At 47.7% G+C, this 27,227-nt stretch overlaps 1 protein-coding gene across 9 annotated transcripts in view; it reads right to left on the minus strand.

The window, feature by feature from the left end:
* NF2 (NF2, moesin-ezrin-radixin like (MERLIN) tumor suppressor) overlaps window positions 1-27,227 on the minus strand; it is a 96,113-nt gene that overhangs the window by 68,398 nt on the left and 488 nt on the right. For all 9 annotated transcript variants that reach the window (XR_014519838.1, XR_014519839.1, XR_014519840.1 and 6 more), the window contains exons 2-4: window positions 4,635-4,760; window positions 2,407-2,529; window positions 672-755 (exon numbers count right to left, since the gene is read on the minus strand). Coding sequence is in view for 4 of the 9 variants with exons in the window: in XM_083478672.1 (XP_083334798.1) it covers window positions 672-755; window positions 2,407-2,529; window positions 4,635-4,760 (333 nt within the window). In the remaining 5 variants the exon portion in view is untranslated. The remainder of the gene's footprint in view (window positions 1-671; window positions 756-2,406; window positions 2,530-4,634; window positions 4,761-27,227) is intronic.

Raw genomic sequence — 27,227 nt, forward strand, 5'->3', positions numbered from 1 at the left:
TATCTACTTTTTACATTTATCTGCTGTCATTTCCTAAGATTTTTTTTTAAAAAACAACAACCTGGTTTTATTGCATTTTGGACACTGTCTTGAGACATATGGGTGGAAGGCGATAAATGATGGTGGCGATATAGGAGACGAGAGCTCTGACGTTTCTTCAACAAAGCATCAAAATGAGACCAAGGAGCTGCACCCGTATTGCTAGCCCCGCCCACAGCTGGCCTATTGCCCGTAACAACTTAGGGTCACTTAACCACATTATACGCCCCCCTAGAACAATTCAGTCTGTGGAACTGGTACTGTTACAGGCACCACATGATACTCATTCCCCATTGGTAGGAAACTGACCTTTCAGCTTTGCTTCATCCACACTTTGCCTATTGATATCACTGTGTTCTTTCCGGTACCTACTGAAGACATTTTTTGTTTCAGAGAGCCTACCCAGATATGTAGAATGACAATGTGTGTTTTAATCTGTTTTTTCGCTTGTCACTGATTTCTTTTTTGAAAATTTAAAGTTGCTGTCTTTAAGTGTATTTATGGATAATTTAACTGTTTTATTCTTTTTGTAAACCACTTTGAAGCTGTTGAGTTTGTTTGTTTTACAGTCGAGCAGTGTATAAATTTTCTGAAAACTAAAAGAAAATAGTCATCCATGCCACTGTCCTTACCTTGGCTTGGACTGCGTAAGAGGCAAGGAGAACAGATGCCTCTGGGGGACAGGAAATCTTCTCATCCAATATCTGCTTCTTCACCTGAATAAAAGAAAGCAGGAGCTATAGTGCAGCTAAGAAAGACAAACCCAGCGGACAGCCACAATGATTTCCTTTTCAAAGTGTCTGCTCCAGGGGTCGGGCAAGGTTTACCTCGCCTGGGCCGGTTCACTCCAGCAGAGATCCCTCTTTGGGCCGGATTGCGCGCGCGCCTGAGATTTCCAGCGCCTGCGCAGGTGTGATTTTCTGCGCCGCGGAAGAAATTCGCCATGCTGCACCGATTTAGCGCAGTGGATGGGGACTCACCAGGTAGGTGGCTCTGTTCGGGGGTGGCTCCTGGGCCGGTTAAACGATCCCCATGGGCGGCTTGTGGCCCAGAGGCCTTTGGTTGCCAAGCCCTGGTCTACTCTATGTATACAACCAAGTCTGGATCCAAACCCAAATTGATGCCACCCCCCGCCCCCGCCCCCGTTTAAACATGCAAAATATTGTTTGGCACAGCAAGGTAGGTCACTGCTCCCATTTTACAGTGGGGGAAATCGTGGCTCCGAGGCAGCAACTTAACCCAACATCCCATAGAAATATCCAACTGAAGCAGGAATAGACCAAGCCTTCTTCCCTGATCCAGGCACAACATTGTAGACTAGGGCAGGGAAATGCAGTCCTCTAGACCTTAGCCTTGGGACTCTTCCAAAAGCATGCCACACCCAACACTGGTCCCCTTCCACATCCTTTGTGAGTCACATTGGGATGTGTCCTTCAACTGTAATAACATCTTCTCTTCCTAGATGGTGGGGGGTGTAAAAGCCTCTGATTTCTTATTTATATATTTATTGCATTTATATCCCAGCTTTTACTCCAAGGATCTTAAGGTGGCATACATGGTTCTCCCCTTCCTCCTCATTTAATCCCCACCACACCCCTGCAAGGTAGGGTAGGCCAAGAGGCAGTGACCGGCTGAATGAGGATTTGAACCTTGGTCTCAGGCTGAAGTCCAACCCTGTAAGCACTATAGGTAAAGGTAAAGGGACCCCTGACCATTAGGTCCAGTCGTGACCGACTCTGGGGTTGCAGCGCTCATTTCCCTTTATTGGCCAAGGGAGCCGGCGTACAGCTTCCGGCTCATGTGGCCAGCATGACCAAGCCACTTCTGGCGAACCAGAGCAGCGCACAGAAACGCCGTTTAGCTTCCCGCCGGAGCGGTACCTATTTATCTACTTGCACTTTGACGTGCTTTCAAACTGCTAGGTTGGCAGGAGCAGGGACCGAGCAATGGGAGCTCACCCCATCGCGGGGATTCGGACCGCCGACCCTCTGATCGGCAAGTCCTAGGCTCTGTGGTTTAACCCACAGCGCCACCTGCGTACCTAACCACTATACCACGCTGGATTATGGCTTACTGTGCAAAGCTAAGGCTCACACCCACAGCTCCACCCACTCTCACCTCTGACCCTGGAATCCCAGAATTGGAACTGTAGAGTTGGAAGGGACCCCAAGGGACATCTTGTCCAACCCCTTGCAATGCATCAGAATTAAACCCTTAAGGGCTCCCTTTCAGATGCTGGATTTTCAAAGTCAGAAACAACAGCTGCCTCCTGGCTGCCAAAATATGCAAAGCCTCCATTCCAACTTGAAAGTACTTTTCCCTCCCGCTGGGTCAGGCAAACATGAGTCTCTCTTACAAAACACCTACTTGAAGGAAAAATAGGTGCTGAGTGATGTCCTGAACGAGCTCGTCCTCTGCGTTCTCTGGGTAAAACTTGGCCAGGAAGTGAAAAGTGACCGGCTCCTCCTTTGGAACATCGTGGTCCAGGACCTGCAGAATTAGATCTCCCTTTTAATCTCTTGGAAGAATGTATGAAAAGCCTTGACCATCACATTTAGTTTCTGAACACCGAACAGAACAGACCAAACTCCAGCAACTTTTCAGAGGCACAAAGCATTATGCTGCAGCATAATGCAGATTCAGAAGTCCAGTTGCTACGCTGCCTTACAAGGTAGGGCAAATCTACACATACGTCAATAATACTAATAATAATTTGTTACTTATACCCCGCCCATCTGGTTGGTTTTTCCCAGCCACTCTGGGCGGCTTCCAACAAAATATTAAAATACAATAGTCCTTCAGATATTAAAAGCTTCCCTAAAGAGGGCTGCCTTCAGATGTCTTCTAAAAGTCTGGTAGTTGGTTTTTCCTTTGACATCTGGTGAGAGAGTGTTCCACAGGGCGGGCCCCACTACCGAGAAGGCCCTCTACCTGGTTCCCTGTAACTTCGCTTCTGGCAGTGAGGGAACGGCCAGAAGGCCCCCAGGATACCGGGAATTGTAGCTCTGTGAGTGGCAAACTACAATTCCTGGGATCCTTTGGAGGAAGCCACATTTTTCAAATGTGCTTGGGATGTGCTTTATCCTTATGGTGTGGGTCAGTCCTTCATTCTCTTAAAGGAATATTTAATAATTCCCCTACTAGATCACTTTGCCCCATATACACCTACTCAACTCCTTCAATCGGCAGAACTGGCGCTTTTACAGGTGCCACATAATACACATTCCACATTTGGCAGGACCTGCACTTTGGAACTCCCTGTCTATTGATATCAGGCACGCACCTTCACTTTTCAGGTCCTTCTAAAAACACTTTTGTTTCAGCAGACCAACTCAGATGTTTAGAAAACTGATGCGAGTTTAAATCTGTTCTCAGCCCATTGCTATTTTCACTTTTTTAAAGTCTTAGATTGGAGCTGTTAATTTTTCTTTTTGCTGATTATTGCTTAATTGAAAACCATGTTGAGGGATTTATTTACTATCAAGCAGCATATAAATTTTATGAAATAAATACTCAGCAATGGGTATTTAAGATTTCCTGATATGCTCCCCTGGCGCAAGAGCTGGCCTGCGGATCTGCCCCCCCCCATGTGCTTTCTAGACCTTTCTAAACATTTAGACACACTCAAGACTTTTTACTATTTTTCCAGAGAAACTGGACATCCACCAATAAAGATTTCCTCGCTCTTATCTTGGTGTGGCTTTGCTCTTTATTTTCCGCAATGCTTCTGATACTCGGAGCCTCCCTAGTTAGGAAACTGCAGTGTAGCTTAAAGCCCCAGGTCGCTAGTTAAGACATAAGCATTTGCTTGGCACCACACCGCTGCCTTCGACAGATTTTGTAGCAGACAGTGCAAAGTCCCATCAGTCAAGGCAAACACATCCAGCTAGAGGGAACGGTGCGCTGAGTAAACACTCTTAATGCACAACATACGTCTGGTCCCGAAATGTCATCCAACTTCAGCTGCCTGGGAACAGATTAAGGAGAGGAAAGCCATCTCGGAGCAAGCTTCCCAGGTGAGAATTAGCCAGTACTACATGCAGCTCAGATATGCTAGCCTTGACTTATAGTTAACACTCAGGCTTACTGTGCAAAAGTTACAGCTGAGCTACAGGAATGAACTCGCAGCCACTTGCTACCTAGGAATCGGAGGCAGTAATCTTACGGCTAGTTTACTAAGAAGCTGGTCCCCATGGAATCCATGAGAAAGTAAGAAGAGCCTGCTGGATCAGGCCAACAACCATCTAGTCAAGCATCTTGTTCTCACAGTGGCCAACCAGATACCCATGGAAAACCCGCAAGCAGGACCTAAGCACAAGAGAACTCTCCCTTCTTATATTCAGAATCACTGTTGCCTCTGCATCTGTAGAGGCAGAACACAGCCATCCTGGCAAATAGCCATTGATCGTCTTCTCCTCCATGAATCTGCCTAATCCTCTTTTGAAGCCATCCAAGTTGGTGGCCATCACTTCTCCCTGTAGCAGCGAGTTCCTTAGTTAAACTGTGCATTGCAGGAAGGAGTCCTTCCTTTTCTCTGCCCTGAACCTTCCAACATTCAGCTCTGTGAAATGTCCACAAGAACATTCCGTCCTTACCTTCTTATCCATCTTGAGCCACGCCATTGTGTCTTTGATCATGTATTGCAGGCCAAAGAACCACGTTTCGCGGAGTCCCAGTGTCCTGCACACCAGGTCAAACAGGTCCTTTCCTTTCCACTTGACCTGCAGAAAAGGATAACAAAAGTTACAGCCTCCTGCTCCCAGACACAAGTTTGCTTTGGATGACGTGTGGTCGTGTCCATCGCCACCGCCAGACTGGAAAAAGCAGAAATAAGATCTCCATGGGTGAAGAACAAAAGCAACACAGGGATTGCTTGTTCTGTAACATTTAAAGCAGGGACCTATGAGTCTTCCAGTTGTGGAAACTAACGCCCACCAGCCCCAGGCAACACGGCCAACAGTTGGAGATTATGGGAGTTGGGGATCAAACAACATCTGGAAGGCTGCAGGTTCCCCATCTCTGATTTAGGGGTTTCCAACTGGGTTCCTGTCTGGTGGGCAAATGCTCCTGCCACCAAGGACGTTGCAGCTGACAATCTCTTGGGTGACTCATACACTGCTCCATAGGACAGCTGTAACTCCATGGAGGAGAAGGCAATCAATGGCTTCTAGCCGTGATGGCTATGCTCTGTCTCCATGGTTGGAGGAGGATGCAATGCTTTTGAAATGCTGGAAACCACCGGAGGGGAGAGGGCTCTTGGCCTCGGGTCCTCCTTGAGGGTTCCCCAGAAGAGGAATCTCGGTGGCCACTGTGGATACTGGACTTGATAGGCCATTGCCCTGATCCAGAAGCCTCTTCTTATGTACTTATGCAACCCTCAGAAGTTCAGGGGGAGCAGGGAGTGACCTAGGAGAGGGCCTTCTCTGTGGCAACCCCTAAGTTGTGGAACTCCCAACAGAGGTGCATCTAGAACCTTCCCTACACAACTTTCAGCAAATGCTGAAGATTCCCCCCTTTACCCCAGCCTTTGACCCCTGAGATGTGTGTTTCCAGGGCCTAGCCTATCCCTCTGACTAATTGGTTCTGACTGTTTTCAATTCTGTACTTTAAATTGTTGTAACCCACTCTGGGACTTGCTAGTAAAAAAATTCAATAAGAACCGCAACAACTATGGAATTCACTGACAAATTGAATGCTTCACTCAAAAACGGTTGGAGGGGGAAAAAGAATAACCAGTGGCATACACATCTCAAAATTTAGTTGCTCTTCTGCAGGGTAGCAATTGGTTAGTCTCTGTGCACTGTTGCAGCAGCAAATTTAGATTTAAGGCTCTAAATCATGCATCCCATTTCATAAGGATATGTACACTCGTTGGGATCCCTGTGTGCTTTCTACCGGGTTAACTTTGCACATCTTCCACTGAATGGAAGTGGCACATTGTAGGTGTTTGGGAAGACATTTTGAGCATGCAGGGCAGCAAGGGAGAAGGAGATGGGTTATGTAAGCAGAGCAATGCTCACAGAAATATGGAGACAGCTAAAGCAACCTGATCAGGCAGTTACCCTGAGGATTAAGCTTTCACTCTCTCTTTAGAGTGGCAATTGTATTCCCTTCCCATATATGCATTATTCTTCAATTAAGCAGTTGGAGAGGAGGCATTAAAGCATGGGCTTTTTAATGCTGTGGTTATGGGGAAGCAGGTAACAAAAGAGAAGTATTAGAAAGGAGCAGAGATAGATAACTTTCATACGAAGGGACTGGTTTTGTTATGTATGATTGGGTCCAGGATATCTGGAAGAGATGAACCACGTTTGATCCAGTAGGGCTCTATGTATTTTACTGCATTTATATCCCATCTCCAAGGAGCTCAAAGTGTCGTATATGGTTTACCCACCCACCCCTCCTCATTTAATCCCCACAACAGCCCTTTGAGCTAGTTTAGGCTGAGAGTGAGCGACTGGCCCCAACATCACCCAGTGAGCTTCATGGCCGACTAAGGACTTGAACCCTGGTCTCCCAGGTCCTAGTCCAACACACTAACCACTACACCACCCTGGCTCTATGTTATGGTCTCCCTCCTCCGCTGTCAGTGGTAGCATGCCTTTGAGTATCAGCTGCTGAGAATCACAAATGGGGAGGGAGTGCTGTTGTGCTGAGAATCACAAATGGGGAGGGAGGCCTATTTGTGGGCTTCCCATCTGGACATCTGGTTGACCAAAGGCGGTCTGGTTTGGGAGAGGAAGATGCTGCATGGGCCAGGCCTTTGGCTTGACCCAGCAGGGCTCTTCTTATATTCTTATGAAGGGAAGATAAGGACTTCCTTGAAAACCTATTACAGTCATACCTCGGCTCCTGAACGCCTTGGGAATCGAACGTTCTGGCTCCCAAACGATCGAAAACCAAAACTGAGTGCTCCAGTTTTTGAATATTCTTTTGGAAGCTGAAAGTCCGACGGGGCCTCCACAGTTTCTGATTGACTGAAGGAGCTTCCTGCAGCCAATCAGAAGATGCGCTTTGGTTTCCGAACGTTTCGGAAGTCGAACGGACTTCTGGGACGGATTCTGTTCGACTTCCAAGGTACAACTGTATTATACTGACATACATGTAGCCAGGGCTGAGTTCAGCCTCCCATACCCAGGCTACCCTTACAGCAGTTAGGGGATGAGCTACAGACCCAAGACCACATGCACCCCTTGGCCTAATTTCACAAGCCCTTCCTTGAGACATCTGGAAAGAGTCTTCCATCTCTTCCTCATCAGCCTACTGGGTGAGGAAGGAGGGAGAAGGATGTCAAGGGCCGGAAATCAAATGCCTCATCATCCGCCAATGGAGACCTAAAAAGAGCCCTGCTTGATCAGGCCTGTGGCCCATCATGTCCAGCATCCTGCTCTCGCAGTGGCCAACCAGATGCCCCAATGGGAAGCCCAAAAGCATGATTCCAGCACAAGAGCCCTCTCCCCTTCTGTGGTTTCCAGCAACTAGTATTCAGAAGCATTGCTGCCTTCAGCTGTTGCGGCCGAGCTGATGAATTTGTCATGAATTTGTCTAATTCTCTTTTAAAGCCATCTTGGTCTGCCAGTAGTCATCGCCGCCTCCTGCGGCAGCACGTTCCATACTTTAACCATGCTCTGTATGAGGAAGTGCCCTCGCCCACCCCGCCCCCCGACAGGTCAGCGCTAAGGGAGTGCGGCCCTCGTCAGAAAAAGGCCTTTCAAGGAAAAGGCTGCAGGGTCCCTGAAAGAAAAGTCTCGACAGCAGCAGCCCCAGCTGCCAGGTTAACAAGGGGAGGTAGTCCAATAAAGCAAACCCACACGTTCACTTTGGGTTAGTAGGGAGCAGAGAAATTCACCTGGAGTAAGGGAAATTGGAGCAGTCAAAGAAGATGTGGTCTTTCAAATGGCTGCATATCAACAGTACAAAAAGAAAGCTTTGGCTTGTTTAAAAAAAGATGGTACACCAGTAGGAAATAAAGCAAGCGAGATCCTGGTGCTTTTCTACCTCTGGGAATCGATAAAATTGCAGGGAGAGGCATATGGCTGCTCTTCTGAAGCATTAAGGCAGGGGGGCCTCCCTCCCACCTTGTCAGTATCTCTCAAGTCTTAGGATCACCGGCATAGCATTCAAAATTAATCCTCACACATGGCACAACAGCTCTGCTCCAGCTGCTCTCCCTTCTCCAGCTGTTATTGCACACTGCCCACTTGTGGCTGCTGCTCCCCACTGCATCAAACAGAGGTTTTAATCTCAATTCCTTTTGCCTAGCACCCCCCAACCCCCGGCGCCAAAATTCTTTCTGGTACCACTGATGTGAATCCCACCCCCACCCCCAGTGCCTTATTTTCTGGTGGAAAATATTCCATTTCATACGTTCGGGGTGGAGAGGTTGTTTATTACCAACAATGAACAATGCCAGCTGCAAGCACAGGATGAGTCGAGCTCGGCCCTTTCAAAGTGTTTAGCTTCACTTAGTGATTACAAGAGAAATAAAACTGGACAAATTAAGACCAAGGGATGGGAATACCAGCCCTGTGAAGCAGCCACCGTGTGGGTCAGCACTGCCTACGACGCCAAGGGAGGGGAGAATGAATAATGGCTTGTGAACATGTTGGTTTGCTCAGTGGCGGAGGAAGGGAGGCGGGGGGGCGGTCCGTTCCAGGTGCCATCTCTGAGGGGGTGACAAGGCACCCTGCAGGGGGCTCGCCCCCCCCCCACCATCGTGCCGCCACAGCCACGTGCGAAGGATCCGCCGCTCGTGGCTGCTGCAGCGGTGGCATCCCACCGCCGTCCGTACGGCGCTTAAGCGACGCCATCAGCAAACAGCTGCGCAGCACATGTGCAGCACCGCTACATGCTGTGCACGTGCATTCGCAGTACGCAGCAACGCATGTGCCACCAGGCGGTTTGCCGCACCCCCGGCACCCCACACTGGGGGCTGGTTAGCCTTCCTTTGCCCCTGGGTTTGCTGGCATTTGGGGTCACCAATAGCCTTGAGCTCAAAAATATGAGAGTATCATAACAGCCCTGGTGGATGAGGCCAATGGCTCACCCTGCCTAGCATCCTGTTCTCACAGAGGCCAGCCAGATGCCTGTGGGAGAAAAAGGTAAGTAGGACCCGAGCACAAGAGCACCTTCTGTGGTCTCCAACAACAACGAACAGAATCATTGCTGCCTCTGACAGTGGAGCAGCCACAAATGAGCATCAGGAGAGAAATGCAGTTGAAGAGGAGAAATGCAACGGAAAGACAAGCAAACAGAATAACTGGATTTACAAATGGATGTTGCCAAGACAGAACGGTGAAATGAGAGCCCTGGAGTGCATGACGCCACGTGGCGAAGCGACCCGTCCATTCACTGGAGTGGAAAGTGGCGGCGAAAGGAGGGGCTTGCAAATGCAGGGCTCCTGCAGAAGCCTTGCCAAGGAAAAGAGGCTTTCATCCACAGATGCAGGGTCTGCACCCTGTGGAATTGGTGTTTTCAAACTCCAGCCGCGCTTTAGACTACAAACGATGCGGAAGCCCTCCCTCCCGGAACCGGCAGCCTGTCTGCAGACTGCAAATGATGTGGGGTGTTATGTAAGCCCGCACAAAGCTAACGGGGAAGTTCTTGGGCCATTTTCAGGCATCGCGTTTAGTGCATAGGACAGGGATGTGGTAGTGGGGACACACACACACACACACACAGAGAGAGAGAGAGAGAGAGAGAGAGAGATTTGGATGATTTCTATTTGTTAGATATTGATCGCCGACATTTTATAGCAATGAGCCTTCCACCCTACTCTGCCCCGCAGCGGCAGTTTGGCCCCGCACACATAAACAGGCACTTTGATGGCTGCTGGTGCTATTAGGTTTTTATGCCTTGACTCACAAGTGCCGTAACACCAATTTAACAGCTGCTGGGAGAGCCATAGACTCTGAGATGGACCTGCGCATAGCAACTGGCTCAACAACCAATCTGCATTCGGCGTCTTTCCGCAATTAGCTTAACTAAGATCAAACTTTACTGGCACTCCTTTGCTCATTCCATATGGTAGGATTCCTTCACTTGGATGCTAAAAACCAATTCGGAGAAGCTGAACTGTACATTTGAAGTGTGTGGCTTTTCCCCAAAGTATCTTGGGAACTGTCGTCTGCTAAGGGTGCTGGGAATTGTAGCTCTGCAATGGTAAACTACAGTTTATTAGGATTATTTGGAAGAAACTGTGTGTTGTGTGGCGTTTGAGCAGCCTCAGGTGTTTATTCTGATCACTTTTACATCTACATTCAAGCTGTGTACGCATTGTACCTTTAAAGCACACTCAAAGCGCATCATTTCCCCCAAAGAATTCTGGGCACTGTAGTTTGCTAAGGGCGGCTGGGAATTGTAGCTCTAGGAATTCTACAGCCTAGAATTCTTTGAGAGAAACCATGTGCGTTAAAGCAACGGTGTAGACGTGACCGAAATCTTTTTGGGGCACCATTTGAGCTCACAGTATAGGCAGTGATCATGTCAGTACCTGGAAAACCACAGCGAACACTCTAGCTGGACATTCGCAGCAATCAAAATACAGCCCTTTTTACCATCAATCATATCTCCCGCCCTTAAGCCCTGTGTGGGGTTTTGTTTCAACCCATTCCTGTTCCTTGTGCTCACTAAGTCAAAGCAGACTTGGCACCCTCTGATCGACATTTGGAAACAAGGAAGAGCCGCAGTTCAATGGCAGAGCACTTGTTTTGGGCGCAAAAGGTTCCAGGTTCAACCCCTGTTATCTCCAGTAGATACCCCTGCCTGAAATCCTGGGGAGCCACTACCAGTTAGTGTAGACAATATGGAGCTACATGGACCAATGATCTAACTCAGTATAAAGTAGCTTCCTATATAACTCAGTTAAAACCCATAAAGACTAGAATCTTTATTTTATGGGAAGGGTGGTAGTGATTGTTCAAAATTTGGCAGGTGCCAGGTGCGTTTTGCAGCTGGCTATCGACCACTTGTGATCAAGTGAAGATGCCCAGGCGCCAGGATGGCGCCTGACGCCTATACCATCTGGAGGTGCTTACTTGGGGATCTTTGGATCTTGACTGTTTTCACACACCACCAATACATCCTGTAGAATTCTGTTATATTTTATCTGCCCAATCAGAATGAATTTCAGGAACCGAAAAGTCAAATTGAAAAATAAAAATTCCAAGCTGTGTTGCCCCAAAATGGCAATGAGCCATTCTGTTTTGGCAACTCTAAGCCTGGTTTAAAGCCTAGCTTATATATCTGAGTTTCTAACACCGGTGGCTTTGCATGCAGAACGTTCCAGGTTCAATTCCCGACGGCATCTCCAGGTAAGGCTGGGAAAGACCTCTGCCCGGGGAGCTGCTGCCAGTCAGTGTAGACAAGCCTGATCCAGATGGACCAACGGTCTGACTCAGTACAGTGGTACCTCGGGTTACATATACTTCAGGTTACATATGCTTCAGGTTACAGTCTCTGCTAACCCAGAAATAATACCTCGGGTTAAGAACTTTGCTTCAGGATGAGAACAGAAATCATGCTCCAGCAGCATGGCAGCAGCAGGAGGCCCCATTAGCTAAAGTGGTGCTTCAGGTTAAGAACAGTTTCAGGTTAAGAACGGACCTCCGGAACGAATTAAGTACTTAACCCGAGGTACCACTGTATAAAGCAGCTTCCTGAATTCCTAACAATCCACTCCATTAGTCTTGCTCACCACGGTTGTGAGATTTAGCACATGCATCTGACGAAGGTCACCACCAACCGAAAGAAAAGCAAGGCTCCTCATCACAGCTCTTCCCCCGCCATCATCCGGAGTGGTGGCCAGAATGATATAATAAAGCTATATCCCCCAAATAAAAACCGCATTAGAGGCAGAGCCATAATTTATAAAAAGCAAGGGCTGCAATGGCCCGGCTCCCGTCTGGGGGTAATGGGGCTTGGCGGGGGGGGGAGGCCCCCACACTCTCTCTCCCTCCGCCTCTAGACACCCCAAATTGAGCCAGCAGCTTGAGAATGAATGCTCTCTCCTAGGTGGTCCTGTCATATTCCATTAGCTTTATCTTAACATGGTTTGTTAGATATATTTGCAAGTCTTGCCGGAATACGTGGATAAACTCCGGTTATAAAGAGGGCTAAGTGCCGCAAGCCGGTTATTTTGCAGGGCTGGGATTTATGATCTCAACTAAGTGCAGAGCGTCTGCAATTCATCAGCATCTCCTGGTTGTCGTTTTTCTAAAAGTAAACAGGAGTAAGCACTTAAAACTCAGCAACCAGTAGACGATGGGAGAAGGGGGGCCTCTTCTTGTTCCCCAGCCAAGAAGTCAAGGGTTTGGGGAAGGGGGAGCGGAAATCTATTAACAGGGTGTACATTATTTATTAACCTGCAACAGGAGTCATTTGCACCTGGCAGGCGGCCAAAGCGTCACTCCGATAATGCAATTTAATATGGGGACAGTGTCCTTGCTACAAGCGCTGCACCGCCGCTCCTCAGGCAATTACGGCCCGCTATGAAGTTATGGCAAAAGTTAGGAGAGAGGAGCCCACTTGTGGATAGAGATGAAGTCAGGACGGCATAATGAGCCAAGGCTGCAGAGTGGGATCCCGCATGGATGTGGCTCCAAATTATGGATGTGGCTAGGGGTCATGGGAAAACTTCAGAAGAGCCCTATTGGATTTGGCCAAAGGCCCTTCTGGGACTGAATCCTGTTCTGCAGTGGCCAACAAGATGCCTAGTGCAAGCCTGCGAGCAGGACCTGAACGTAAAAGCACTCTCTCCCCACTTGCAATGCCAGCAACTGGTATATAGAGGTGTACAGTGGTACCTTGGGTTACAGATGCTTCAGGTTACAGACTCAGCTAACCCAGAAACAGTACCTCGGGTTAAGAACTTTGCTTCAGGATGAGAACAGAAATCGTGCTCCGGCGGCACAGCAGCAGGAGGCCCCATTATCTAAAGTGGTACCTCAGGTTAAGAACAGTTTCAGCTTAAGAACGGACCCCCAGAACAAATTAAGTTCTTAACACGAGGTACCACTGTACTACAGTCGTACCTTGGATCCCAAACACCTTGGTACTCAGACGTGTTGGCTTCCAAACGCCGCAAACCCAGAAATGAGTGTTCCAGTTTGCAAACGTTCTTTGGAACCCGAATGTCCAATGGGGTTTCTGCAGCTTCCGATTGGCTGCAGGAAGTTCCTGCAGCCAATCGGAAGCCGCACTTTGGTTTCTGAACATTTTGGAAGTCGAAAGGACTTCCGGAACGGATTCCGTTCAACTTCCAAGGTACAACTGTATTGTCTCCGAAGGTGTAGGAAGAACACAGACATCATGGCTGGTGGTCACTGAGAACCTTATCCTTCCCCCCTTGCTACTTTTCTAGGAAAAGAGGTGTCAGAACTCATCATGAACACCTCCCTCATTCTCTTAGAATGCAGTGGCGTAGCATGGGGGGTGCAGGGGGGGCCGGCCGCACCGGGCGCAACATCTGGGGGGGCGCTCGCACTCGCAGCTCTCTGCCCCTACCTGGCTCACTCACTCTCTCTCACTGCAGTGCTGGCTGTGCGAATCCGATCCAAGCCGCTGGGTCGCTGCCCACTGTGGAGGGGGTGGGTGCCAGGCGTGCGGTGCGGAGAGAGAGCGAGGGACTATCTGGGGGAGGGACAGTGCAGCGGCCGCCCAGCGCAGCGCTGAGCGCGGGAGAGAACCAGACCAGACCAGACCAGACCAGACCAGGCAGCAGCAAGAAGAAGCTGGCAGTGGCGGCAGGTTAGGGGTTAGGGGGCGCAAATTACTTGCCTTGCCCCGGGTGCTGACAACCCACGCTACGCCGCTGTTAGAATGGCAAGGATGCCCACCTGAAAGATGCCAAACTGAGTTCCTGTGAGTTCCCCCTGTCCTCCTCCGTGTATTTGTCTAATCCTCTTTGAAAGCCATCCAAGTCGGTGACCATCACTGTCTCTTGTGGGAGCAAATTCCATAGTTTCACTCTGCTGTGTGAATAAGTTCTCCCTTTTGCCCGTTCTGAATCATCCAACTCTAGACTCCGCAAATGCACCCTTCATCAAACCACCATTGCAAACAGGAGAGCCACAGAGCTGAGACCCCCCCTCTCCAGATCTCAGCAAAGACAGCAGAGGGACAGAGGCACCCACGGAGATAAATAATGTAATCTTTGTAAAATGCACAAAAAGAAAAGCACTGTCTATTGCACTGTGTTTCTTACCTGTTAGAGCAAGAATATTTTAACTACTATCACAAGGATGTCTCAGAACCTTAAATTGAGGCTCATGCAACAACAAAATAATATGTAGACTATAATGGACCCCATTACGTTTGTTTAAAAAAGGGCTATCTAAGGTATCTTAGAGATGCAATAGGGATAATGCTTCTCTAAAACATTTTTTTTTCATTGTCCTATATTGAAAGGTTTTTTGCAGAAGGTAACTGAAACTATCATCAGAACTGTACGGAACAACCTTACATTTACAGAGCAAAATGTCCAGCACATGGAACCTTACAAAAGGACAATATGAGTGGACTCTCCGTGCTCTTATCACAGCTAAAAGACTGATAGGGATGGATTGGGAAAATAAAAATGTGGCTTCCTTCTATGATTGGATTGAAGACTTATGGAAACAGAACAGAAAGGGGATAATTTTTTATATGGCGGCAACATTTCATAGATTGCATTAAAAATATGATTTATTACTAAATGCAAGCCTTGAATTTTTTGTATTGAGATTTGCAGATATCTTGCCCTCCAAGTTTCTTGTCTTTGGTTCTGCTTAGAGTTGGTATAGCTTCTTCCTATTTAATTAGCAATCGTCTTCTAAAAGGTTTGTGTACATTTGACAAGTTCTTAAATAAACAAATTGTAAGAGGTAAGAGAAATACAATGCATGGTCGCGCATTCAGTTTCAGTGCCAAAAATTCCATTGTTTCGACTTCAGAGTTGTCAGAATCCGTGATTCACAGAACTGGAAAGGGCCAAGGAGACAACCATCCAGCCGCAAACAGTATTTTGAAAGCAGGCACATGGCAGAAAGGTGCTGGCAGAACGAACACTCCCAGTAACTAAAGCAAGCCAGCCAAGGTAAAGGTTCAGAGACAGGTAATCCTCCCATCTCCTGCAAGAACCTCTGTCCAATCTTTATCACATGGAAAAAAACCAACCTCCCTTCAAATATGGTAACCAGCCAGGCCTTTAGAGGGAGCAAAACACATCTCAAATTTCTTCTGAAAAAAGAGGGGGCAACTCTATTTACTTCATTTATCACCATTGGTTTAGATGTTTATAAAATAAGCACAGCACAGAGAAAGTGGGATAGGAAAGTTCTCTCTCTCGTAAAAGATAAAGGTAAAAGACCCCTGGATGGTGAAGTCCTGTCGAAGGCGACTATGGGGTTGCGGCGCTCATCTTGCTTTCAGGCAAAGGGAGCCGGCGTTTGTCCACAGACAGTCTTCCGGGTCATGTGGCCAGCATGACTAAACTGCTTCTGGAGCAACAGGACACCATGACGGAAACCAGAGCACATGGAAACACCGTTTACCTTCCCGCTACAGCGATACCTATTTATCTACTTGCACTGGCGTGCTTTTGAACTGCTACAACCTAGCAGGAGCAGGGACCGAACAACGGGAGCTCACTCTGTTGCGGGCATTCGAACCGCCAACCTTCTGATTGGCAAGCCCTAGGCTCTGTGGTTTAGACCACAACACCACCTGCGTCTCTCTCATAACACTAGAACTCATGGGCATCCAATGAAGCTGAATTTTGGAAGATTCGGGACAGATAAAGACAGCCCTTCTTCACGCAGCACACAGGGAAACGGTGGAACTCCCTCCCACAGGAAGCAGTGATGGCCACCCACTTGAATGGCTTCAAAAGAGGACGGGACAAATTCATGGAGGAGGAGGCTACCAATGGTTACTAGCCGCAAGGGCTACACTTTGCCTCCACAGAAGGAGAAATACTTCTGAGTCCCAGTTGCTGGAAACTATAGGAGGTGGGGAGCACCCATGTGCTCAGATCCTGCTTACGGGTTTCACACAGACACCTGGTCAGCCACTATGAGAACAGGGTGCTGTACTAGATGGGCCACTGGCCTGATCCAGCAAGTCTTCTGATGCTCTTACATTGTCATCATCCTGTGCCCAGCTGTGGCTGACCGTGGTATCTCTAGAATTACTCAATTGGCAATGAAAAGGGTTTAGAAAAGATACCGGAGCATTTTACAAGACATCTTCCAGGAGATTGGCATCCGAAGCAACAGATAAATAATGGGGTATGCCAAGTCCCCAATAATGGTATCGCACATCAGCAGCAGGAGCTAGGTCAGCAGCCACAGAAGAAAACCCGTAATATTTCAGAGACACTGAGAGCCTGAAAATCAGGAGAGCTCCTCTCATTTCCCTCTTCAACAAACAGATGTCACAAAAAACCCACAACCCCTTAAAGAGCCACTTAACTATGCTGCAAGCAGACGCCGTAAAAAAGCTATTTTTATTTACTTATGCTGCACGACAACTTGATAACGACTTTTTAATTAAAAGCTATTTCTGTGCAACCTCTAAGGAGACAGCAGACATGGCAAGGTACAACTACAGAAGCGCACTTGACTGGCCCTCTCTGTCGGAGCAGAAGCAAGGCGCAGACAGACAGATTAAGGGCAGCACAGTAGAGGACCAGATCCTGCTAGCAGCAGCATGGAAAGGGAGGTCAAAATAAGGAAAGTGTCCAGGAGGAGAGAAGACAGCTATTTTTAACCCTGGGTATTTATCCAACATCACAACTTAAACGGGCAACATGAGAGCCTTGCCAGATCGCCAGCTGTTTTTCCAATGATGATTGAACTGGGTTAAAACATCCTGACAGCTGCTGACTTTTCAATAAACAAACAGACGGGATCTGTTGATATCTATAGCCTACTTATTCCTTTTTTAATTCAGCCGGAAGAAATTTATTGTGACTGTAAAAGAGGGGAAAGTCTAATCCCTGGCTCTGATCCATACCAGAAACTGGGGTCTGTTCAACTGATAATTACCTTTTCCTCTCCTTTTTTCTTAAGGCTAGTTTTTCATCGTGAAGGCCCGCAATGTGGCTTACAATAGACAGAAAGCAAACATTTAAAACAGATACGGTTTTTAAAAGCAGTTAGCTTCAAATTAAGGCCGCCCAACAAAAATAAAATCCAGAAATCAAAGTGACGCAAACCCCCGCAAAAGGTTGGTAAATCAGATTTCAATGGAGCTTCACTGTTAAGATGTTTCATGGGAATGAAAGGAGAGGCTGTTATAGGAAAAAAGCATTGGTGGCCTCAAGCATAGATTACTGCAATGTGCTCGACCAGGGGCTGCCCTTGGGACTGATCCACACTGCAACTAGACTCCTCCTCCTGTTTTTTAAGATCATTGTTATTATTTTAATGTATTGACCTCTCCTCATCCAAGGTCCCAGGGTGGGTTAAAAAAATTTAAAATACGAAACAGTTTAAAACAAGTGACAGAAATAGAGGGGGCCCTAGAAATATACAGTGGTACCTCGGGCTAAGTACTTAATTCATTCCAGAGGTCCGTTCTTAACCTGAAACTGTTCTTAACCTGAAGCACCACTTTAGCTAATGGGGCCTCCGCTGCTGCCGCACAATTTCTGTTCTCATCTTGAGGTAAAGTTCTTAACCCGAGGTACTATTTCTGGGTTAGCGGAGTCTGTAACCTGAAGTGTCTGTAACCTGAAGCGTATGTAACCCGAGGTACCACTGTATATATCAAACGTCAAAGGCCAGGATAAAAAGTTGCCTCTTCAGTATTTGCAGTTAATTGTATCGTGAAGTTACGGGCAATCAATGCAGCTTCTTCAAAAGAGGGGGTATGTGAAATATAAATGTAACTCTACTACTGGCAAATGACCCTTCCAAGTTTGCCCTGAACAGAGTAAAACCCTCCCACCCCTTAAAAAAAGAAGACAATCTATGCCATGGGTAGACAAACTAAGGCCTGGGGGCCGGATCCGGCCCAATGGCATTCTAAATCCAGCCTGCAGACGGTCCGGGAATCAGCGTGTTTTTACATGAGTAGAATGTGTCCTTTTATTTTAAATGCATCTCTGGGTTATTTGTGGGGCATAGGAATTTGTTCATTTTCTCTCTCTTCAAAATATAGTCTGCCCCCCCCCAAGGTCTGAGGGACAGTGGACCGACCCCCTGCTGAAAAAAATTGCTGACCCCTGATTATGCATTGGAAACAGATTGTAAGCCCAGCACACACACAAACACACCTGCCTCCCCGCCCCCAATCTGTTGTGCAAACATACGCACACAAACGCACTACTCAATTGCAGCTGGAGGCGCCGTCATTGCCGACATAGGTCTAAAATGAGATATGCTCCTAGATTCACTTGTACAACTGAGGACTCTCAATTTCACGTTAACCTCCGTGTGGGGCTGCCCTTGGAAAATTCTGGGAAACTTCCATGCGTTGCCAGCCATGATGCAGCCAGAATGCTGATGGGAGCCCGGGTGATCTGATTTTATCGCGCTGCTGGCTCTACGTGATTTGCGTGAGCTGCCAACTAGTTTCAAGGCTCAATCCAAGGTGCTCTTCTCCACCTTTAAAGCCACAAATGGCTTGAGACCTTTTCCCACATGCTCTGAGCATCATTCGGGACCCTGCTCCAAATACCTCACAGCCTTGGGAGGCAAGGCTGATTTTCTTTGACACCAATCCCAGGGAACACCTTGACCCTCACGGGTCAAATCAGGACATCTGCTGGGCCCACAGGCCAGAGGGGTTACCTACCGCATGTTCTCCCCAAGCATACAGCCCTTAGTGGCACCAGCTTTACAGTAGTACCTTGGGTTAAGAACTTAATTTGTTCTGGAGGTCCGTTCTTAACCTGGAACTGTTCTTAAGCTGACGTACCACTTTAGCTACTGGGGCCTCCCGCCGCCGCTGCTGCCATGCTGCCGCCGCACAATTTCTGTTCTCATCCTGAAGCAAAGTTCTTAACCAGAGGTACTATTTCTGGGTTAGTGGAGTCTGTAACCTGAAGCATCTGTAACCCGAGGTACCACTGTATTATGAAGACGGTCTGTCTGTGTCGCAGCAGACTTATAGAATTGTAGAGTTGGAAGGGACAGAGAGGGTCATTTAGTCTGTGTGACGGGGGTTATTGGTTTGGTTTGGTTTTGTTTTTATTATGTACTTTTATTACGCTTCATTCCATATTTTTATGCTGCAAACCGCCCTGAGATCTTCCGATGAAGGGCGGTATAGAAATTTAATAAATAACAATAATTATAATTATAATAATAATAACCCCCTGCAATGCAGGAATCACAGTTAAGGAATCACTTATGCTCTCCCTGCCATGCCCCCAAATCCTTCGACCATTGTTGAACAGACAATACAGAAGTAGGGGACGCGGGTGGCACTGTGCTCTAAACAACTGAGCCTCTTGGGCTTGCCAATCAGAAGGTCAGCAGTTTGAATCCCCGCGACGGGGTGAGCTCCCGTTCCTCTGTCCCAGCTCCTGCCAGCCTAGCAGTTCAAAAGCATGCCAGTGCAAGTAGATAAATAGGTACTGCTGCGGCGGGAAGGTAAACAGTGTTTCTGTGCGCTCTGGTTTCTATCATGGTGTTCCGTTGTGCCAAAAGCGGTTTAGTCATGCTGGCCACATGACCCGGAAACCTGTCTGTGGACAAACACCATTGGCCTGAAAACGAGATGAGCACCACAACCCCATAGTTGCCTTTGACTGGGCTTAACCATCCAGGGGTCTTTTACCTTTTTTTAACCTTAATACAGAAGTTACCTGTCCTTACTAACTTCTACAATATAAGCCTAGAGATGAGAAGATGATCACTGTGAACTTTTGGGGTTTGCACTGGAAAGGCCTTTTGCAATCCCTCATTTAGTCAGCTCTCTCTCTCCTGGTCCTAAACACAGAACACTTTCAAGGCACATGGAGACTGTTACTATTGTGCAGGTAGGATTTAATCCCCACCAGCCAATTCACGTTGGGCAAATTCAAATGGATTTGTGGAGCTCTTGCGCAACTAGCCTGCTTCCCCAGAAGAACCGAATCCTGTGACAATACAATTGAAAAGCAACAATACAAATACACAGAAAAGCGACAATACAAATGCACTGTGAAGTCAGTGCACTTGTTTGACACGACGTCACCTCCTGCAAACAGCGTTCAGCAAACAAGATATCGGGAAGCGAATAAACTCGCTCTCACACAAACACACCCTTTTATTCCTCTTCCGGGCTGATTTCAATGGAAGTCGCTTGAAACCTGGAAACCACCCAAAGACCAATGCCTTTGGTTAACTGCTGTGCTAAATCATCCATAGGAACACAGGAAGCTCCCTTATACTGAGTCAGGTCATGGGGTCTACCTAGTGCAGCGTTCTCTACAAAAATTGACAGTGACTCTGCAGGGCTTCAGGCAGGAGGCATTCCTAACTCTACCTGGAGTCGCCAGGGACCTTCTGCATGCAAAGCAGGTGCTCTACACCTGAGCTACAGCCCTTCTCCAAAGTGTCCCAGAACCACAGGGAATGTGTAGGTTAGGAACACAGGATGCTGGTTGCTTGGGTTTTTTTAAGTGATAGAAAAAAGAAAGAAAAGTGAGGGGGGGACTAAGATGTATATAAGAAATTCACACACACAAATGCAATATAATATACTCTTGCCTTTACTAAAGGTGTCATGGGTTTTGAAGTCGCTCGAACTCAGGACAAAAGGGATAAACGCGCTAAGAGGAAGGCACGCATGGCAAACCATCACCATGATCAACTCCTGTCTGGAAACCTATGTCCCCACTGTGGAAGGACATGTAGATCCAGAATTGGCCTCCAAAGTCACTTACGGACTCACTTTTAAAACCATGTTTATGGATGACAATCTTACTCGGCTACGAGTGATCGCCAAAGAAGAAGAAGAAGAAAATATATTCCTATACATTCTTATATAAACTGATATAGTGTTATTATCCTAATACTTATGCAAATGTTAATAGCCTACTACATTCCGTATAAACAAATTCCGAATGTTATCATGCTTATTCAAACAACGTTTGTGCCTGTAAGCAATCCATTCATAAGTTGCAAGTGATATCATATTGTCAATCCATTGATTTCATATCTTTATTCTTCCAGTTCATCAAATAACAATCTCAGGATGCTGAGGAACACAGGATGGTGCCATATTGTGAGTCAAGCCATTGGTCCATCTAGCTCAGTATTGTTGACCCTGACTGGCAGCGACTATGCAGGATTTCAGGCAGGGAGTCTTTCCCAGCCCCACCTGGGATTGAACCTGGGACCTTCTGGATGCAAGGCAGATGCTCTACCACTGAGCTACAAGCCTTCCTCGTAGAACGAGTATAAATACATTTCTGATGAACAGTGATCTATTGTTTGTTAAGAAAGCTAACCAATTTCAGACCTAAACGCTGGAATTAGGTAGCTAAGAAAGCTCACCAATTTCTGCATTTCAGCCTCCAAAGTAGTAATAAACTGTAAGGTAATCTCTGATGTATTTGCCAGCTCAAAACTGTCCCCTATTACGGTTTCTTGTAGAGCTTTCCAGCTCGCTTTTAACTCAAGGCTTGCAAAAGCACTCTCTGTCAAGAGTGTTAAGGTCAGGAAATCAGCTGGGACCAGCGTTGGCACTTCCACAGGGTAAGAATTCGGAACGGAAAAATCACAGGAAGAGAAGAAATTCTTCAAAACACCATTACACAAATCCGAACTGAGCACCCTCACCCGCGTACAGAACTTGTCACTTCATGGCAAACATGATACCACTGAGCTGGAAGAGACTTAGAAGGACAGCTAAATGGATGTGGATCTTTGAGGGGGGGGGAACCTCTGTCCTGGGGAAAGCCTGAAATTATTTGCTTTTAAAAGGCAATAAACAGGAGGCAGAACTCTGACAGCTCAAATGATTGTGCCTTCCAGATTTATTCAGCCTTCTGTTCCTTTCCTTTCGGGTCAAGGGATTATTCCCTTTGGGGCAACCCTTCCAAGGACCACGTGTCACTGGTGGGTGGGGCCAGAGGCAAAGTGGGTGGAGCAACAAATGTAAATTCCAGCTTTGTGCAACAGCCGAGTTTCTACACACACTTGCACACTCCTCCATCCACACAAACAAGAGGCACAATCAGAGCTCAAGGTCATCCCAGCTAGGAAAAAACACACTCAAGGAAGCTGTGTAGCAGGGTCTAGGAGGGGTAGCCTCAGAGGGGTATAGCCTAGGCAGAATTCCCAGGGCCAGAAAGAGAACTGAAGGGCCACATTCGGCCCCCATCCCTGCTTTATTTATACAGTGGTGCCTCGCAAGACGAAATTAATTCGTTCCGCAAGTTTTTTCTTCTTGCGAGTTTTTCGTCTTGCGAAGCACGGTTTCCCATAGGAATGCATTGAAAATCAATTAATGCGTTCCTATGGAAACCGCTTGCCAGGCTGGCGGTGCGGAGAAGGGCTTTTCTCCCCACCGCAAGCCTTCAGGACAGGTACGGGAACAGAGGGGAAGGGGCGCAGTGCTTCTCCTCTGTTCCCGGGGCTTGCGGTGGGAGGAGGGTTTTTCCTCCCCACCGCCAACATTCAGAACAGCATTCTGAATGTTGGCGGTGGGAAGGAAAACCCTCCTCCAACCGCAAGTCTTCAGGACAGCCATCCGAAGGCTGGCGCAGGGAGAAGCTCTCTCCGCCCCACCGCCAGCCTTCGGAGGAGCCTTCCGAAGCCTGGCGGCGGGAGGAGGTCTCTCCGCCCCACCGCCAGGCTTCGGAGCAGCCTTCCGAAGGCTGGCGGTGGGGCGGAGAGACCTCCTCCCGCCGCCAGGCTTCAGAGCAGCCTTCTGAAGGCTGGCGGTGGGGCGGAGAGCCCTCCTCCCGCCGCCAGCCTTCGGAGCATCCTTCCGAAGCCTGGCGGCGGGAGGAGGTCTCTCCGCCCCACCGCCAGCCTTCGGAGGAGGTCCGAGGACAGTGGGGAAGACGCGCTGCGCTTCCCCGCTGTCCCGGAGATTTCCCTATGGGCTTTCGTCTTGCGAAGGAAGCCCATAGGGAAATTCGTTTTGCGAAGCGCCTCCAAAACGGAAAACCCTTTCGTCTAGCGGGTTTTCCGTCTTGCGAGGCGTTCGTCTTGCGGGGCACCACTGTACTGCAGGAAAATAATGGCATTCTCTTTCATCTTTCCATATAAAGTAGCCATAATGGATATAATTATAACAACTGTGTCATTTCCTTGAGTTTTAAGCCTGCTATTCACCAGGACCGCCACAGAAGGGGTTGAGACGTGATTCCATTTTCAAAGCGAGCTTTTGGGTAGAGTGCTTTGCTTGGGAAAGCACAGCCTCTAAACAGAGATTTCTTAAAATTGTGGTATTAGGTGGCGTACTTTACAAGGCTGCTTATATCCTGTCTTGTATTTATCATGTTATGTTTTGGGCTCTTGTTTTGGTGAGAAAAGTAGTGTACTTTTTATGTTAGTAAGGAAGTCTAAATTATCCCACGGACAAGGGAAGATACTTCTATGATTCAAGCTGCGTTCCTGGACATACGTGGGGATTTGGTACCACTAAATTCAAAGGGGGCTTACTTCCTAATAGGCCTGCATAATATCGTACGGTCAGGGTCACTGTCATCTTGACTAAACAACCTTCCAAAGAACATAAGAGCCTGCTGGATCCAGCAACTGGTATTCAGAAGCATTACTGCCTCCGACCGCGGAGGCAGAGCATAGTCATCACAGCTAGCAGCCACTGATAGCCTTTTCTTCCAAAAACTCATCCAATCCTCTTTTAAAGCCATCCAAGTCGGTGGCTGTCACTGCCACCTGTGGGAGCAAGTTCCATTGTTTCAACTCTGCGCTGCGTGAACAAGTCTTTTCTTTTATCTGAATCTTCCAACATTCAGGTTCACTGGATGTCTGCAAATTATAGTGTTACGTGAGAGGGAGAAACACTGTTCTCTATCCATTCTCTCCATGCCCTGGATCATTTTGTGAACTTCCATCATGTCACCTTATCGCTAATGCTGCCGCCGCCGCCGCTACCTAGTCCTGCTTGGGAACGAAGCTCCCCTGCTGGCTGTTCCTTCCCACAAGAAGTGGTGTAAGCAGCAACAGCACCTCCACGCAGCAGGCGGCTCTGACCTTCAATGTGCTGCTGCATACAGGCCCCTGCATATCAAAAAAGCCACCTCAAACTGCGCCTACAATGCTCTGGGCCAGCATCAAAGAAGAAGCTTGAAGTCTTCCCAGAGTGCTTCTGAAATGAACAGCCTGGTAACAAACTCCCTCTGCTGGTCTGCAACCTGCAGACAAAAGCTGCTCCGGTAGGAAGCTGCTGGAGTGGAATTCAGAAGCAAGATCTTGAAACTGGCATTTGGCCTCCCAAGACCCGACGAATCTCCAGCGTGTGGCAGAAAGCAATTTGGGAAGAGCACCTGCCTTGCATGCAGAAGGCCCCGGGTTCAATTCCCAGCATCTCCATTTATGGCTGAGAGAGACTCTGGGGAGCCGCTGCCAGTCAGTGCAGACAGAACTGAGCTAGATGGAACAATAGTCTGTCTTGGTATATGATAACTTCCAATGACAGGAGAAGCAGGGGTAGAGCATCTGCTTTGCCTGCAGAAGGTCCCTGATTCAATCCCTGGCATCTCCAGGCAGAGCTGGGATAGATCCCCGGCTGAAACCCTGGAGAGCCACTGCCAGTCAGTGCAGATAAAACTGCATTAGATGGATCAATGGTCTGACTCTGAATAAAGCAGCTTTCTATGTTCGCTTTACAGCTTCAGTTACACCACCGATCTTGTTATTCCTATTCATCACAACGGATGCAAGTCAGGAGTGGGTCGCGCCCACACCGATTGGACCTTGTACTCCTCTGATTAGATTCTGTATTCATTTGTGTGCTACACAGTGCAGAAGTGTGTCTGGCATCTTTATTATACAGTTTTTGGTGAATGCTAAAGACGCATTGCTTCACCTTGGCTTTTGGCACTTGGGGTGTACATATTTAAGACCCTGTTAGTTCTATTTTAATCACCTTCCTTCTGGCGACTGTAAGTTGTTCTAAGCCATTTCTAACACTGGCTTTTATGTTGTTGTCACCCACCCTAGGACCTTAGGGTGAAGGGTGGGTGATAAATTATAACAACCACAGTAATAATTGACACACCTACAGTTATCTCTCACTAACACCATCAACCCCCAAGATCACGATCAATCCTGCAAAGAGGAAGACAGAAGGATGGAGAAAGCGCTTGGCCCTTGAATGTCCATAAGTCAAAACCCACCAGAAAAAAATCTAAAACGTCATCTAGTCCAACCCCCCCACAGAGGCAGGCACTCTGCTGGCTGTTCAGCCTCTGGTTAAACACATCAAATGAAGGAGAAGCCACTATCTTTTAAAGCAGTCTCTTCCATTGTCAAACAGCTCATACCATCAGGAAAATTGTGCATAAATATACTTGGGAGCACTCTTTATTCTCCTAATTATTCCAGGGAGAAATGTTCCACTTCTAATTGAGCCATTAACCTTCTGGTTTTCTGATGAAAATCATTAATGGCGAATTTGCAGACCTTCATTCTTATACCCTGAACCATCTTTAACCTATTTCACTTCTTCCAAATACTGTACGTGCTTGAAGCCTAAGAAAGAGGCGGAATCAGGAGTGGGGAAGGTGCAGGTAGAGAACAGGTAACCAACACTGCTAGCTCTCTCTCCTGGAAAATCATCCATTCCAGAATAGCCTTTCCTTTTTAAAAAAATCAGAGGGTCATCAGGGTTCCATTATGCACATTTTCATCAATGGAGTATTGGGGCAACTCCCTTACGAGAACGGTTGACAGTGTTTGGAGCTTTTCAGTTTACAGAAAAGGTGAGTTAAAGGGGATGGGGAACAAAGCAGAGGTGTATAAAATTATGCATGAAGAAAGTGGCTAGAGGAAAGTTTTTTCTCCCTCTCTCCAGCACTAGCACTTGGGGATATCCAGGGAAGCTGAATGTTGGAAGATTCAGGACAGACAAAATAAATTATTCTTCACATAGCACATAGATAAACTATGGCATTCTCTTCTACAGGAGACAGATGTTACCACCAGCTTGAATTGCTATGGCAGAGGATGAGACAGGGCAGATGCAAGCCCCACACTAAATCTCAGTTGCTGCTGGGAATCACAAGTGGGGATAGTTGCTGTTTCACTTGGCTCCTGCTTGCAAGTGGTGGTTGGCCACTGCGTGAAGAGGATGCCACACTAGATGGCCCTTTGCCCTGATCAAGCAGGGCTCTTAAAACAGGATCACAGAACAGTAGCGTCAGAAGGGACCCCAAGCGTAATCTAGTCCAACCCCTGGAAACACAGGAATCACAGCGAAAGAATCCTTGGCAGACAGGGGCGCCGACTTATAAAAAATATTGGGGGAGCCCGCGAAAGCTCATGAATAATAAATAAGCTCATGAATATGCAGATAAAGTGGCTCCGCCTCCTCATGAGCGAATAGGGGAGAGTGTGCTGCGCCTATTAATCAGCTCCGAAGGAAATTGGGTGGAGCTTTTGCTCGGGAGGGAGGGCAGGAGGCATGCAGCCCGACCCTGTGCATTTTGGGCTGGGGGAGGGGCGGCGGTGGCGCTCTGCTGGAGGGGCGCCCGAGATTATTGGGGGGGCAGAGCCCCCCCAAACGAATTTTTGAGGGGGCTCGGGCCCCCTCAGGCCCCATGAAGTCGGCGTCTATGTTGGCAGAGTCTTTTAGACAAGATTCCAACGGCACAGAGTTGACCACCTCCCAAGGGAGCCCATTCCACTGTCAAACAGCTCTCACCGCCAGGAAGTTCTTACTAATGTTCAGCCAGAATCTCCTTTCTTGAGATTTGAATCCATTGGTTCGGTTCCTATCCTCTGGAGCAGAACTCCATCTTCAGATATTTGAAGATGACTATCATATCATCTCTCAGTCTTCTCTTCTCCAGGCTAAACAGACTCAGCTCCCTCAACCATTCCTCATAAACCTTGTTTTCCAGGCCCTTGATTGTCTTGGTCCCCCTCCTCTGCATGCACTCCGGCTTTTCAACATCCTTCTTAAACTTACGGTCCAAGATAAAACTAATAAAGCATTTTGGGAGGTGCACAAGGCACCACGGATGCACAACACCCCTCTGGGCAACATTCTAACCACAAGTACCCCAAACTTCAACAAAA

Source organism: Podarcis liolepis (genome assembly GCF_965112155.1).
Source record: "Podarcis liolepis genome assembly, chromosome: 15".
NCBI classification, from domain to species: Eukaryota; Metazoa; Chordata; class Lepidosauria; order Squamata; family Lacertidae; genus Podarcis; species Podarcis liolepis.